Source organism: Sminthopsis crassicaudata, chromosome 4 (assembly GCF_048593235.1).
Source record: "Sminthopsis crassicaudata isolate SCR6 chromosome 4, ASM4859323v1, whole genome shotgun sequence".
Classification (NCBI taxonomy): Eukaryota; Metazoa; Chordata; class Mammalia; order Dasyuromorphia; family Dasyuridae; genus Sminthopsis; species Sminthopsis crassicaudata.
In genome coordinates this window covers 133,419,796-133,433,842 of record NC_133620.1, presented here as the reverse complement: position 1 = coordinate 133,433,842, position 14,047 = coordinate 133,419,796, and the positions used below count along the sequence as shown (strand labels likewise).

The 14,047-nt window shown below is 36.2% G+C and overlaps 1 protein-coding gene across 2 annotated transcripts in view; it reads left to right on the top strand.

Annotated features, from left to right (window-relative positions):
• The first annotated feature begins 493 nt into the window (after positions 1–493).
• The window catches only part of TMEM181 (transmembrane protein 181), a 98,877-nt gene continuing 85,323 nt past the window's right edge, over positions 494–14,047 (top strand). The window contains exon 1 of one of the 2 annotated variants that reach the window (XM_074309414.1): positions 494–1,039. In XM_074309414.1, the coding sequence (XP_074165515.1) occupies positions 909–1,039 (131 nt within the window). In that variant the 5' untranslated portion in view covers positions 494–908. The remainder of the gene's footprint in view (positions 1,040–14,047) is intronic. The other variant, XM_074309415.1, reaches the window with a different exon arrangement.

Here is a 14,047-nt window from a genome sequence, read left to right as displayed (position 1 = left end):
AGAATAATTTTTAAAGCTTTGTTATATGGCATGTCTCTCTGGGAAGGAAAGGGAGGGATACAGGGATAAATTAGATGCAAAAATATTAATACACGTTTTTTAGTGATAAGTTGAGGAGCAGGAATGGAAATGCTAATGAATGTAGGCTCCAAGGCCCCGTCCATGGTGCTGAAACCTATAGGCAGTTTAAGTAGCCTTCCCATCAGGAAAAGGGCTTTTCCCCAAACTCTTCCCCTCCTTTCTCTTGTTTTAGTTTCCCTAGTTTCTTCCTTTCTTTCTGCACGAGTATTGATTTCTATTATTACTTTGTAAATGGTCTAATGATAATGAAAGCGGCAAAATGAACGTACGCCGGACTGATGCTGATCCCTCGGACCCCCTCCTCTTCTCTGCAGATACAGCATCATCAACTGGCGCAGCCCCTCGCCCCTTCTCAGTCCGCCCCCTCTTTGGGACATTAGAGTCTTCCCCGTATTCTCCACCCAACCCTTACTAGGACTACAGGTTTATCCAGAGGCGATGCTTTTAGTGTGAAGCTGGAACTGGAGAAAACGGATGTTGTATTTTGAGTACAGATTTTCTTCTTTCTCCTATTCTTTCCTCCCTTCCTCCATTGCCTGCTCCTCCTCTTTCTCCTCCCCTTCAAGTCTAATTGCTCAGTGGAACTCCAGACCTTGAGGCAAGAAGAGAAATAAGAGGGAAAGACAGAAGCAGGAAAAGAGAGGAAAAAGAAAGGTTTTCCAATCAACTGCACAGGCAAGAGGAGAGAAAGGTGGTTCTCACAAGGACTAAGCAGGAGAACTTGTTTGTGCCTGGCCAGGTTAGCGGCTGGTAGGGTAAAGCTGGGCGAACCTAGAGACAGAGAGCACTAAGCCGAAGAGAAGGCGAAGGCGGAGACCTGGGGGAGGATGGACGCGGATTACCCTGCCTTTGAGAAGCCTCTCTGCAGAGAGCTCAAGCACTTCTGCAAAAGGCTCGGTGAGGCGTACCAAGAGCTGAAGGAGGATCTCACCCCCTACAAAGATGATCGCTATTACAGGTAAGGTGAGCCTGAGGAGCTAGCGGCTCTTGGAGTGCCCTTCTCCGATGCCCCACCCGGCCCTAACACAAGAGCTTTTCTCTGCCTTGCCAGCTGCCACCATCAGGGAAACATGGAGATGGGCTGAGGAAGGGGAGGGAGAGAGGCTGTCGGGCAGCTGCTGCTGCTGTTTGCCAGTGCGATGTATAGAACACTGATAGATATGCAAATGAGGTGTATCGAAAATCTTGTGGTTCTGTAGGGGTTGATGAAAGTCCCAATCTCTTTTCCGAGAGGGAATGGCTGGGCTCAGAAAGAAGGAAAAACCATATTCTCCAACGTTTTTGAGTTGCTAAGGCATGTCGGGGAATGGGAGCAGGTCTCCATCCTGATGTTAAGGCAACAGAACTTGGACAGGTAAGTCCTCGCCCATCTGGGATTCTCAGAATATTTCTGAGGCTGGAAGGTTTAGTCTAGGAATCCTGCAGTCAACCCCCCCCAAAAAAAAAATTCTCTATGAAATGCCAATTCTTCATTCTTGTGAAAAGTATGTGGGGGTGTGAGGGGTGCCTCCCTTGGACAATCTCTGTGGAAGGTCTCTGGTCACTTTCCCACCATCTTTTTTTCTCCTGCTATCAGTACCTGCTTCTCTTTCTCTTCTGCCTTTCTAGCACTTCTATCATTGTTCCCTGCTTACGTCTTATTCTTGCCGCAGTCACCTATGAGCACTTTTAGCCCATGATAGGGTATATTTGAAGAGTGATTATTTTGGTAATCCTTGTGTTTTGTGTTTTATTCTTATTGACATCTTATTTAAGTAATACCCAAGGTCAGAACTTATAGAATATTGCCATAAACTCTAAGATTTCTCAGTTTAGTATTCCATCTTGTTATAATATCATTTACTATACAAATACTTGAACATTTTTCTAGCATCAGAGGCTGATGTAGTGGAACAAAGCATTCTACTAGATACAAAAGCTTCATTCTAGTTCCAGATCTATTACTATGTGATCCTGATCAAATATTTTATTAAGTGATAATAAAATCCTTTCCAAAATTCACAGAATTTCAGAATTGGAAAAGACCTCACAGGCCATCTAGTCCAAACCATCTTAATAAGATCCCTACTACAACAGACTTGAATATTGGAGATCAGGTATTTACTTAAAGACCTCTAGAGAGGAGGAACTCTGGAGCCAATCCACACCACTTTCAGAGACCTCAAATTGTCTTTCTTTATACCAAGTCTAAATTTGCTGATCTGCAACTTTAACCAATTGCCCTAGTTCTGTTCTCTGGAACAAACAGAATAATCAGATGCACCTTCAAATAGTTGATGTTTGTATCATGTTTTTTCCCACCAGGCTAAAACATCCTTTAATATTTTAACTGATCCTGATATGGCATGCACTCACAATATTGACTATTGTTGTTCAGTTCGTGTCCAATTCTTCATGATCCCATTTAAGGTTTCTTTGATAATACTGGAATGGATTTTCATTTCCATCTCCAGCTCATTTTAGAGATGAGGAAACTGAGTCAAAGAGTGTTAAGTGACTTGTTCAGGGTCTCACAGTTAATGAATGTGTGAATCCAGATGAATTCAGGTGGTTTGTTATTTTCTTCTCCAACTCATTTTACAGCTGAAGAAACTGAGGCACATAGAGTTAAGGAATTTGCTTAGAATGATACAGCTGGTAAATGTCTGAGGCCAGATTTGAACTTGGGAAGAGAAATCTTCCTGACTCCAGGCCTCATACCCTATCTACTGTACCACCTAGCTGCCCATTCTGGGAAATGTACCCACAGGATAGAGGTATGATCTTGAGCTATTTCTCATAGATATATCCAGAGAAAGTACAAGAATTGGAGTCACAGCACTTGAGTTTGAATTTTAATGTCCACTTATATACTAATGAGTAAGTTTCTCAGGATTTCAGTTTCTCCATCTATAAAAAGATGGGTTTTGGAATAGATGGCTTCTAAGATCCCTTTTACTTCTAAATCTATGATTTTATGACCATCCTTTTTAAACATTTCATTAAGGATCACCCCAAAATAAAACATTCACTCTCAATGTAATCTATAGCCAACTATAATGCTAGGTTCAATCTTAGAAGGATCTCACAAGTATTTCTTTGGCCAATCTTCTTCCTCTTTCTGCAAATACAAGAATATATATCTTATCTTGACACTTAAGATTTCTTTTTTTTTTTATTTTTTTAAAAAAATTTTAAATTGTTTTTATTTTTTTAGGATTTCTTAGGTCCATATACAATGAGAGTAGAGCTAGAAAGGGCCTTAGAAGTTAACTAGTCTAATTCCTTCATTTTATAAATGAGGAAACTAAGGCCCATAAAGTTTTAGTAGCTTGCCTAAGATCACAAAAATAGCATAGTCCAGTTTTGAATCTAGGTTCTCTGACTCCAAATACAGTTGGTTTTTCTAATGGGTTTACCTTGGGAATATTTTTTTTCACATTTAAATCTCTACAATAAAGAAAAAGGACCTCATCTACTATCCAAATGTTCTCTTAAAAGACATCAAAAGTGTGAAAATAATACTAGACTCGGAATTAGGAACACCTAGCTTTGACTCTGTCACCTATGAACTTTGTGATCTTACGAAAATCAGTTAATCTATCTGTAACTCAATTTCTTTAACTATAATATGGGCTGATAATACTGTCACAACTTTCCTCACAGAATTGTTGTAAAAGCATGAAATCATACATTCTCAGAGTTTGAAGGGACTCCAGAGGTTATGTAGTAGAACTCTATCTGATATATGAATACCCTTTTCAAAAAGTATTCAATCTCTAATTCAACATTTCCAGTAGTATAAAGTGCACTATAAAATGTCCATTTAATTTGCAGATACTTCTAATGCATAGAAAATTCTTATTTTGAAGTCACACATCAGTCTAATCTGTTTTCTACAAGGCAGTCCATTCAAGTACTTGATGGTTACTATTATAATAGCCTCCCTTCCCCAAATATTTTCATCTCTAAACCTAAAAATATACACTTGCAATTATCAACCTTTGTACCTTATGTAAATTTCTTTACATTCCTGATAATCTCTTGAAACTTTTAACATCAGTTAAAATGTAGCAACCAAAGCTACATTAGGAGACTGAAGTCAATTATTATAAAACCTATTCCTTTAAATAATTATTCATTTAATCATCAACTTGGACCTAATTTTTGTAGCTAATATCTTGTGAATTTCTGAATTTTTTCAATCTTAGATGCATTTAGACAATAGGATCAGTATCACCAATTATCTCAATGCTATTGAAAACTGTCCTTAGTGAGAAAAGAAAGTGCTAACTTCTCATCAATGGTCATTCTTTAAAAAAACAAACAAACAAACAAACAAACAAACAAACAAACAAAACAACAAAAAATGTAGGCTTGTAGAAGAAAAAAATCAGAGGTCCAAAATAAGCCATAATTTTAATACACAGTATTATTGTAACATAGGCAGATATTTTTATTACCAGAGCAAAAAAAAAGTGTTAAATTAAATGTAAACAACCATTGTATGTTTTACTGTGTTTCTATTTGGAGAGTGTGCAGTCTGGCTACAAAGTAAGACTGCTACTTCCTCTACTCTTTAGTCATATAATCTTAGATTTGGAAAGAACCTTAAAGATCATGTCATCCAAATTTTTCCTTTTTATCAATGGAGACCCTCAGGCCAGAGATGTGAAGTGATTTGCTCTAGAGCACACAACTAATTTGTTTCAGAATTAGGACTAGACCCCAAGACTCTTGGACCCTACTTTCTTTCTTTTAGGCTATGCATGTACAGTCATGTTAAATGTATTTACATATTAGTCATGTTGTGAAAGAATTATTTTTAAAAGGGAAAATCATGAGAAATAAAAAAAAACAAATTAAAAAATAAAAATAGTATGCTTTGATCTGCATTTAGTTTCCATAGTTCTTTCTCTGGAGAGTTTAGCATTTTCCATCATAAGTTTTGAACTATCTTGAATCACTTTATTTCTGAGAAGAACTAAGTCGATTATTGTTGATCACATAATCTTGCTGTTATTGTGTAATGTTCCCCTGTTTCTCACTTCACTCAGATTCAGTTCACACAAATCTTTCCATGCTTTTCTGAAATCATCCTGCTGATAGTTTCTTACAGAACAATAATATTACACTTATATACCATAACTTATTCAGCCATTTCCCTGTAGAGAGCCACAGGTAATGGGGGAACTCTGGGCAAAGTATAAGACTCTTCAGCCCAGAGGGAACCTGCTGACAATGTCTGGTTCGGCTACCCATCTCCCCTAAGGGCTCTCAGCCTTCCTGAGAAGTTAGGGATTGATGACAACCTGTGAGATTGAAGCAGAGTGATACCAGGTGGCAAACTACGTACAACTGCAAGTTGTTTATGTGGTCCCACATGCACCGTATATACTGGGTGCATGAGCAGTGTTGTTTTGGTTACATAAGGGTATGAGGGTATAAAAAAGGGAAAGAACTTGAAATAAATGAACTCCATTTTTCCACCATCCTTGGGAGTCCTGCCTCATCGCTTCTCCACTAGGACAGTATATTTTAATCACCTGCTCATGGGGGCTCTAGAAAGCATGGTACATTTTGTCACTCCAAGTTGGGGGCTCTAGAAAACAACATTATGTTTTGTCACCCCAACTTGGGTCCTCTAGAAAGCAGGACACATTTCCCAATTGATGGGCATCTTCTAAATGTTTAATTCTCTGCCATAACAAAAAGAGCTTCTATAAAAATTTCTGTACATGTGGATTGGACCCTACTTTCAAGCTGCTTTTACTGCCTTAGGAGTATCTATCATCAGTCCTATGAAATGAATATGAACTTTTGACTCTATTCATGCACATGAATTTCTTATGAAATTTAATTAGCAGTTTTTCCCCATAATCCTCTATTCTTGGGTAATTTGAAGCCAATAGTTTTACTAACCCTATCACTTTCATCTTCAGGTCTCATAATTTTTTCTCCAAGTTTCTCTTTTCAAAAAAAAAGTGTATATCTACCAGGATATACACTCCTGGTAGATGAACCTTACATTGTTTCTGAAATTTGGAGTTCTCTGTTCTTTCTGCCACTTCAAAGACTACAATACAAAGTATTCACTAGACTACAAATGCATGGCAATATAAAAATTACACATGAAAACCAGATTCAGTAAGAGAACTTGCTTTCTTTTTATTTCATTTTGTCCAGAAAAAATTTTAAGTTCTCACAAGACTGAACACTGAGTAGATGAACAAACATAGAACCCCAAGATATAGAGATAGAAGGGATTTTAAAGGCTAGTTCCTACATTTTATAGATGAGAAAACTAAGATCTGTGGAGGTTAAGTGAAGTGCTACAAATCACTAAAGTGGAAAGAACCAAGAGTGAAATTTGAACTCAGGCCCTCTGATCCCAAAGTTATTGTTTTTACCCCCCACTTCGCTGCATGGTCTCGGATGGTAGTAAAAAAAAAAAAAGCCAGGAGTTAATAATAATTGAAAAAAAGGGAATCATGAGGTTTTTTTCCGTTTCTATTACTGGGGTAACTTATTCTTTGCATAAACTGGCATGGATCAAAGAGAGAAATACCACTGATTCATATAGATGTCATCCCTGTGATGTGACAATCTTGCCCTATTCTGACCTGTTTGGGCCCTATCTGGGGAACTGTGTTGAGCTCTGGGCACTGCATTTGAAAGACCTAGAGAGTTTCATGAAGATTGATTGAAGTAACTGAAGAGGTTTAACCTGGAAGAGAGATTTAGAGACAGCAAAGGAACTTTCTTTAGTATCATCTAGAAGGTGAATTAACCATATTCTGCTTTACCCCAAGGGCCAAAGTAATGGGTAGAAATTGTAGACAAACACATTTAGGTTTGATGCAAGGAAATACTAACAATTTGGGATATCCCAAAGTATAGGCTCCCTCAAGAGGTAGATATTTTCCTCTTAAAGTCTTCAAGCAAAAGCTAGACCACCAATAATTGAGTATGATGTAAAGAGGATTTCTAAAGTTCCTTATAGTTCTGACATCTATGATTCTATTAACAAGATAAGAAGTAAAAGTATTATAATCTTGCTTTTACAGGTAAGAAAACAGGAGTTAATAAGAGACTTGCCTGAAGTCACACAGCTATACTGATATTCCTGACTCTAGATATTGGAACCTTTTTAGTTTGCCATATTGCTCCCTCATGACCAACTGAATCATAGATGTCAGAACTATAAGGAACTTTCTATTCCCTCTGTCCTTAGGCTCCTGTTTCTTGGCTCAGCTCTAGATGTACCAGCTCCTATCTCTTTTTTGACTATGATTCCAGACCCCTGGAATCTTTATATCTGGCTCTGAGACCTCCTTCCTTTTATATAAATCCCTTAAGGACTGGCCAAGTCCTTCATACAAGGTTTTGGCTTTGACTGATCCAATATTCAGCCCCTTTCACCCTCTGTGCTGAATGATTGATCATTGGTGCTAGTCTGAATCATCTCATTGTTGAAGAGAACCACATCCACCAGAATTGATCATCATATAATCTTGTTGTTGCCGTGTACAAAGATTTCTGGTTCTGCTCATTTCACTTAGCATTAGTTCATGTAATCAACATTCACTCTAGTAAAACCTTGTGTTCCACATTTTTCTCCTTCCCTCCCTATTTCCCCATTCCCCTAGACAGCAAGTAATCCAATATAGATTAAAATGTGCAATTCTTCTAAACATATTTCCACATTTATCATACTATCCAAGAAAAATCAGATCAAAAGGGGAAAAATTGAGAAAGAAGCAAACAAGCAAATAACAAAAAAGGTGAAAATGCTATGTTGTGACCCACATTCAGTCTCCATGGTCCACCAGAATTGATCATCACATAATCTTGTTATTGCTGTGTACAATATTTTTTTGGTTCCAGTTACTTCACTTAACATCAGTTCATGTAAGTCTCTCCAGGCCTTTCTGAAATCAGCCTATTTATCATTTCTTATAGAACAATAATATTCTATACTATTCCTATACTATAACTTATTCAGCTATTTCCCAACTGGTGAGCATCCATTTAGTTTCCAGTTTCTTGCCACTACAAAAAGGGCTGCCACAAACATTTTTGTACTTCCGAGTTCTTTTCCATCCTTTATGATTTCCTTGGATACAGACTCAGTAGAGTCACTGCTGAATCAAAAGGTATCCACAGTTTGATAGCCTTTGGGGAATAATTTCAAATTGCTCTCCAGAATGGTTAGATCAGTTCACAACTTCATCAATAGTGTATTATGTGTCCCAGTTTCCCTACATCCCCTCCAACATTTATCATTCCCTTTTCCTGTCATCTTAGACAATCTGAGAGATGTGACTTGCTACCTCAGAACTGTCTTAATTTGCATTTCTCTAATCAATAATGATTCAAATGCAAAGCTAATTACTTAAGAGATAATGTAATCAGTGGAGCCCTAGACTTATAACAACTATTAGATGCCAGTTCAAAAGCAGTGATATTTGTGGCATGTAATTGGGCATGTAAAGAAATTTTGAACTAAAATCCTATATGTTTCACTGACTCATGGATTATCAGATCTAAGTCACATAGTTTCTGAATTTTTTTTTTTTTTTTTGAGTTTGATTGCCATGGAAGTGGAAGTGGAAGTATTATTGCACTTAAAACTACCTTCAATTTTTGTCTTCCCTACATGAAAATTATGAGAAAATAAATCATCTTGTGTGGGAAGCATCCAAAGTTCTTTGGGAGAGCCCTGCTGCTCTGCCAGGCTCAGCAGGGACTGGCAATTCTGCCAACAAGGGAGAGCCAGCATTAAGAATGAATGTTGCACGTGGAATAAAAAAGTTAGCAGGATTTTCCTATACTCTGGCTGTGATCTGACAGCTTGTTGATGGTCTGATTGTGTGTACACTTCCCATTTATTTCAGGCCTAATGTTCTATATTTAGAATTGGGCAATTTCTCTTGTCCATGATCTTAGATGGGCTAGTATTCACAGATATACTAGAGGACTACATGGTGAGTTAATGGAAGTTTTTAAAAATTGGATTTCAGCTTAATTATTTGAAGATTAGACTTCTTACTTAGGGAAGTGTGAAAAACAACAAGTAGCAAATATAATGACAACAAAAAAACTTTTTAAAAAGACAAGATTTATTTTGAGGTGTGATATTGCTATTCATATTTTCTGCTCACAGAATAGACTCAAAGCTCAATTCAATTTAGTAAACATTTACTAAGCGTCAGCTATGTATTAGACAGCCAGTGAGATACAAAATTTTATCCCTGTCCTCATGGAGCTTACAATTTAGTTTGGGGTTATACAATTGATTAGGAAGGACCTCAAATATAACCTTTCTTTTTTATTATTTATTTAGAATTTTTTTTCATAGTATATATGCATGAGTAGTTTTTTTATAATATTATCCCTTGTATTCATTTTTCCAAATTATCCCCCTCTTCCTCCACTCCCTCCCCCCAATGACAGGCAATCCCATACATTTTACATGTGTTACAATAAAACCTAGATACAATATATGTGTGTAAATACCATTTTCTTGTTGCCCATTAAGTATTAGATTCCGAAGGTATAAGTAACCTGGATAGATAGACAGTAGTGCTAACAATTTACATTCACTTCCCAGTGTTCCTTCTCTGGGTGTAGTTATTTCTGTCCATCATTGATCAACTGGAAGTGAGTTGGATCTTCTTTATGTTGAAGATATCCATTTCCATCAGAATACATCTTCATACAGCATTGAAGTGTACATCGATCTTCTGGTTCTATTCATTTCACTCAGCATCAGTTGATGTAAGTCTCTCCAAGCCTCTCTGTATTCCTCCTGCTGGTCATTTCTTACAGAACAATAATATTCCATAACCTTCATATACCACAATTTACCCAACCATTCTCCAATTGATGGACATCCATTCATCTTCCAGTTTCTAGCCACTACGAAAAGAGCTGCCACAAACATTTTGGCACAAAGAGGTCCCTTTCTGCTCTTTAGTATTTCTTTGGGATATAAGCCCAATAGCAGCAATGCTGGGTCAAAGGGTATGCACATTTTGATAACTTTTTGGGCATAGTTCCAAATTGCTCTCCAGAATGGTTGGATTCTTTCACAACTCCACCAACAATGTGTCAGTGTCCCAGTTTTCCCACATCCCCTCCAACATTCATCATTATTTGTTCCTGTCATCTTAGCCAATCTGACAGGTGTGTCGTGGTATCTCAGAGTTGTCTTAATTTGCATTTCTCTGATCAGTAATGATTTGGAACACTCTTTCATATGAGTGGATATAGTTTCAATTTCATCATCTGAGAATTGTCTGTTCAAAATAAAACCTTTATAATAAAGAAGTATCATTTGTACTATACATTTGAACTGGTATTTGTTGATACTGTACTTAAACACACTTAGTGATTAAGAGCCACTAATTTTTCAAGGTATCCTTAGATATTATTTCTATGTAGTATTTTCTTTATATTAAGACAAAATGTGTCTTCTTCTGGCCTACTAGTTCTAGATCAGCCTTCTGACATGAGAAGAAACAAGTCTATTCCTTTTTCCTCATGAAAATCTTTCAGATTTTTGAAGACACTTATATCCACCCCTTTAAATCTTCCCTTCTCTACCAAAGACTCCCAGTTCAGCAAAGACCCATTCATGATATGATTTTTAGATTTCTCACCTTACCAGACACCTTTATCAAAAAGTCTTAACCTTACCCACTCAGAACTAAACATAATACTCAGACATGTGGTTTGATCAGCACAGAATCTAGTATTAGTCTCTTGAAAACAGAACATTCTACTTCTGTTAATATTAATTTTGCATTAACTTCTTTCTCTCTTCTTCCTTCCTTCCTTCCTTCCTTCCTTCCTTCCTTCCTTCCTTCCTTCTTTCCTTCTTTTCTTCCTTTCTTCCTTCCTCCCTTCTTTCCTTCCTTCCTCCCTTCCTCCCTTCTTTCCTTCCTGCCTTCCTTTCCCTTCATCCCTTCCTTCTTTTCTTTCTTTTTTCCTTTCTTTCTTTCCTAATAGCTAAAACATGCCGTTGATGTGATTTTTAATTATATTTTGTGTGGAAGGGGTTTGTATGGACTATTATATTTATAATTTCCCTAATATTCAACCATTCCTTTTATAAATATTATCTGGCCATAGTATTTGATCTTTTGATGTGTTGTATCCCCTTTACTAATATTTTATTTACCATGTTTGCATTGATATTCATCAGGGATATTCATTGCATTTTTCTCATTAGTCTCTCCCTAGTTCAATGATTGAGACTGTATTTTATAATAGAAAGAATATGGTAAGAATTCTTTCTTTCCTTTGTCTCTCCCCCCACTTCCATTTTTGCAAGCAGTTTATATAGTACTGAAGTTAATTGCTCTTCTACATGTTTGATAAATTCACTTAGAATTCTATCTGGATTTGAATGTTTGGGATTTTTTCTTGGAGATTTCATTTATGAATTTATTCTATTTATTTTTCTGAAAAAATTAAATTTCCTAATTCTTGCTCTATTAATCTGAGTATGTTACATTGCCATAGATATTCATCCATTTTTGTTTAAATTGTTAGTTGTTTTAGCATAAATTAGGCAAAATAGTTTTAAATAATTTCTTTTATTTCTTATTGTGATTTCTCCTTTTTCTATTTTTGATATTTTTCTCTTTAATTAGATTACATAAAAGCTTATATAATTCCCTAAAATATTCAGCTTTATAAATTAATTCAATGTCTTTTTGCATTCAATTTTATAAATCTCTTCTTTGATTTTTCAGAATTTCCATTTAGTATTAGTTGGAGTTTATAATTTGTTGATCCTCTAGCATTGTTTTTAAGTTGCTGAATTCTTTAAGGTGTTCTTTTCCTTCCTTCCTTCCTTCCTTCCTTCCTTCCTTCCTTCCTTCCTTCCTTCCTTCCTTCCTTCCTTCCTTCCTTCCTTCCTTCCTTCCTTCCTTCCTTCCTTCCTTCCTTCCTTTCTTCCTTCCTTCCTTCCTCCCTCCCTCCCTCCCTCCCCCCAAAACTTTGGTTACATTATCTTTTTGTCATTTTCTTGATAAAAATTTTTTCAAAGATTTGTTCTTTGTGCCATCAATTCTCTAGGATTAAGTTTTTTAGTCTCCAATTAATTTTAATTCTGTTTTCACAGAGCATTTATTGAATAAGATTTTTTGTATTGTAGTTAGTAAAGAGTGTGTTTAATATTTCTACTTTTCTTCACTTCTATGTGAGATTTTTTAATGTCTTAATTCATGGTCAGTTTTGATAAAGATACTATATATATAAAACTGAGACATTTATACATTTTTTTCTATTCTAATTTAGTAATCACTATCTTATCTAACTATTCTAAAATTATATGTAGTGCTGTATAGTTCTTCCTGGATCTTTGAAGTTAAAAATTCTGGATCTTCATGGCCCTCCCTGGCATCTCAGAACAGAATGCTATGGACCTTGGAACCTCTAGGCCTGGGTTTTTCTTGTCTGAGAATAGCTCTGATCATACTTATTGCTATTATTCCCAATGGCTTCATAAAACCTTGCTGTGGGTATTTAACATATTGGAGTTTTCCTGAAGAAACCTTACTCTATATGAGGATATAGCCTTGGGATACAGAGATCTACAAATGCTGGCAAACCTTTGGTCACTCTGAGAGGCTTCTGGCTTGTTAGCTTGTGCTAGAATTAGTTTTATTGCCCACTTTTTTTATGATTGCCTACAGGCTTCTAGCTGACTTTTTGTGTAGCTATTGTGTGGAAGAAGTCACTTAGAGTACTTTGTTATTTGATTTCTTGATCATTATTTGGCCTGCTATGATTTCTAGCATTTGGCTGGGGGGAGTGCTGTTAAGTCAGCTATTTTGGCCAGAAATTCTCTTACTCATTTCTTGCTCCCTTGCATTCTGACTTCAATCCTTGTTATTCAAGTAAGGCTGCTCTTTCCAAAGAAAATATTGACCTCTTAATTGACAAATCCAATGATCTTTCCTTCCCCCTCATTTTAATCCTTCTTGATTTCTGCAGCATTTGATAATATTGATCACCAGCTTCTCCTATGTACTCTGCCTTCTTTTGGTTTTCTTTCTACATGAATAGTTAATGTTTCTCAGTCTCTTTTGATGGATCATCATTCAGGTTCTATCATTAATGTGTAACTGGATCCCGAGGTTATGCCCTATATCCCCTTCCCATCTTTATAGAGAATATATATATTCCTCTATCTCAATTATATCATCTTCTCTCACAAATTCGTGATTATTGCTATGGTAATGAAACCCAAATCTCTATACAAAGCTCTAGTCTTTCTTCTGAGCTCAACTCCCACATATCAATTGCTTACTGGACACTTCCACCCAGATGTCCTTTGGTATCTCAAACTGTTCAGAAATAGAACTTATCTCTCTCCTAAATCCATCCATCTCACTCATTTTCCACATTTTAAATGAAATTGTTAGAAAGATAAGTCAATAGTTTCTCAGATGTTTTGTTTTTCGTAGAATGAAACTTTTAGCAAATGTCTTGATGGTTGGAATACTCTATTACTACAAAATCTTATCTGTATTATTTTAGCTATCTATATCTAGAAAACATTGTTCATATCTTCTGTTTCAGTGGAATACATTATATTCCCACAATATCATTTGAAAAAACTTTTAAGTCATAAAACTCAACACACATTTATTAAGTACCTATATTATGCAAGACACAGGGTGATCCTGGGGGACATAAAGATGAAAACAAAACAGTCTCTACCTTCAAGGAACCTGTGTTCTATTAAGGAAGCTTCTTTATATTCTACTTATAGTCTATCTTCACCCAAAGGCTTTCATTCTTATCTTAAGTATTTCCACATAGGTAGACATTAAAATAAACTCAATCAACATTTATTAAGTGCCCACCATATACAAGGTACTGGGAAAATTCTGTAAGCATGGTCTGGAAATTGAATGCAGGTCTTTTGCTTTGGAGAGAAGCATGTTAGTACTAAATCACCCATATGGCA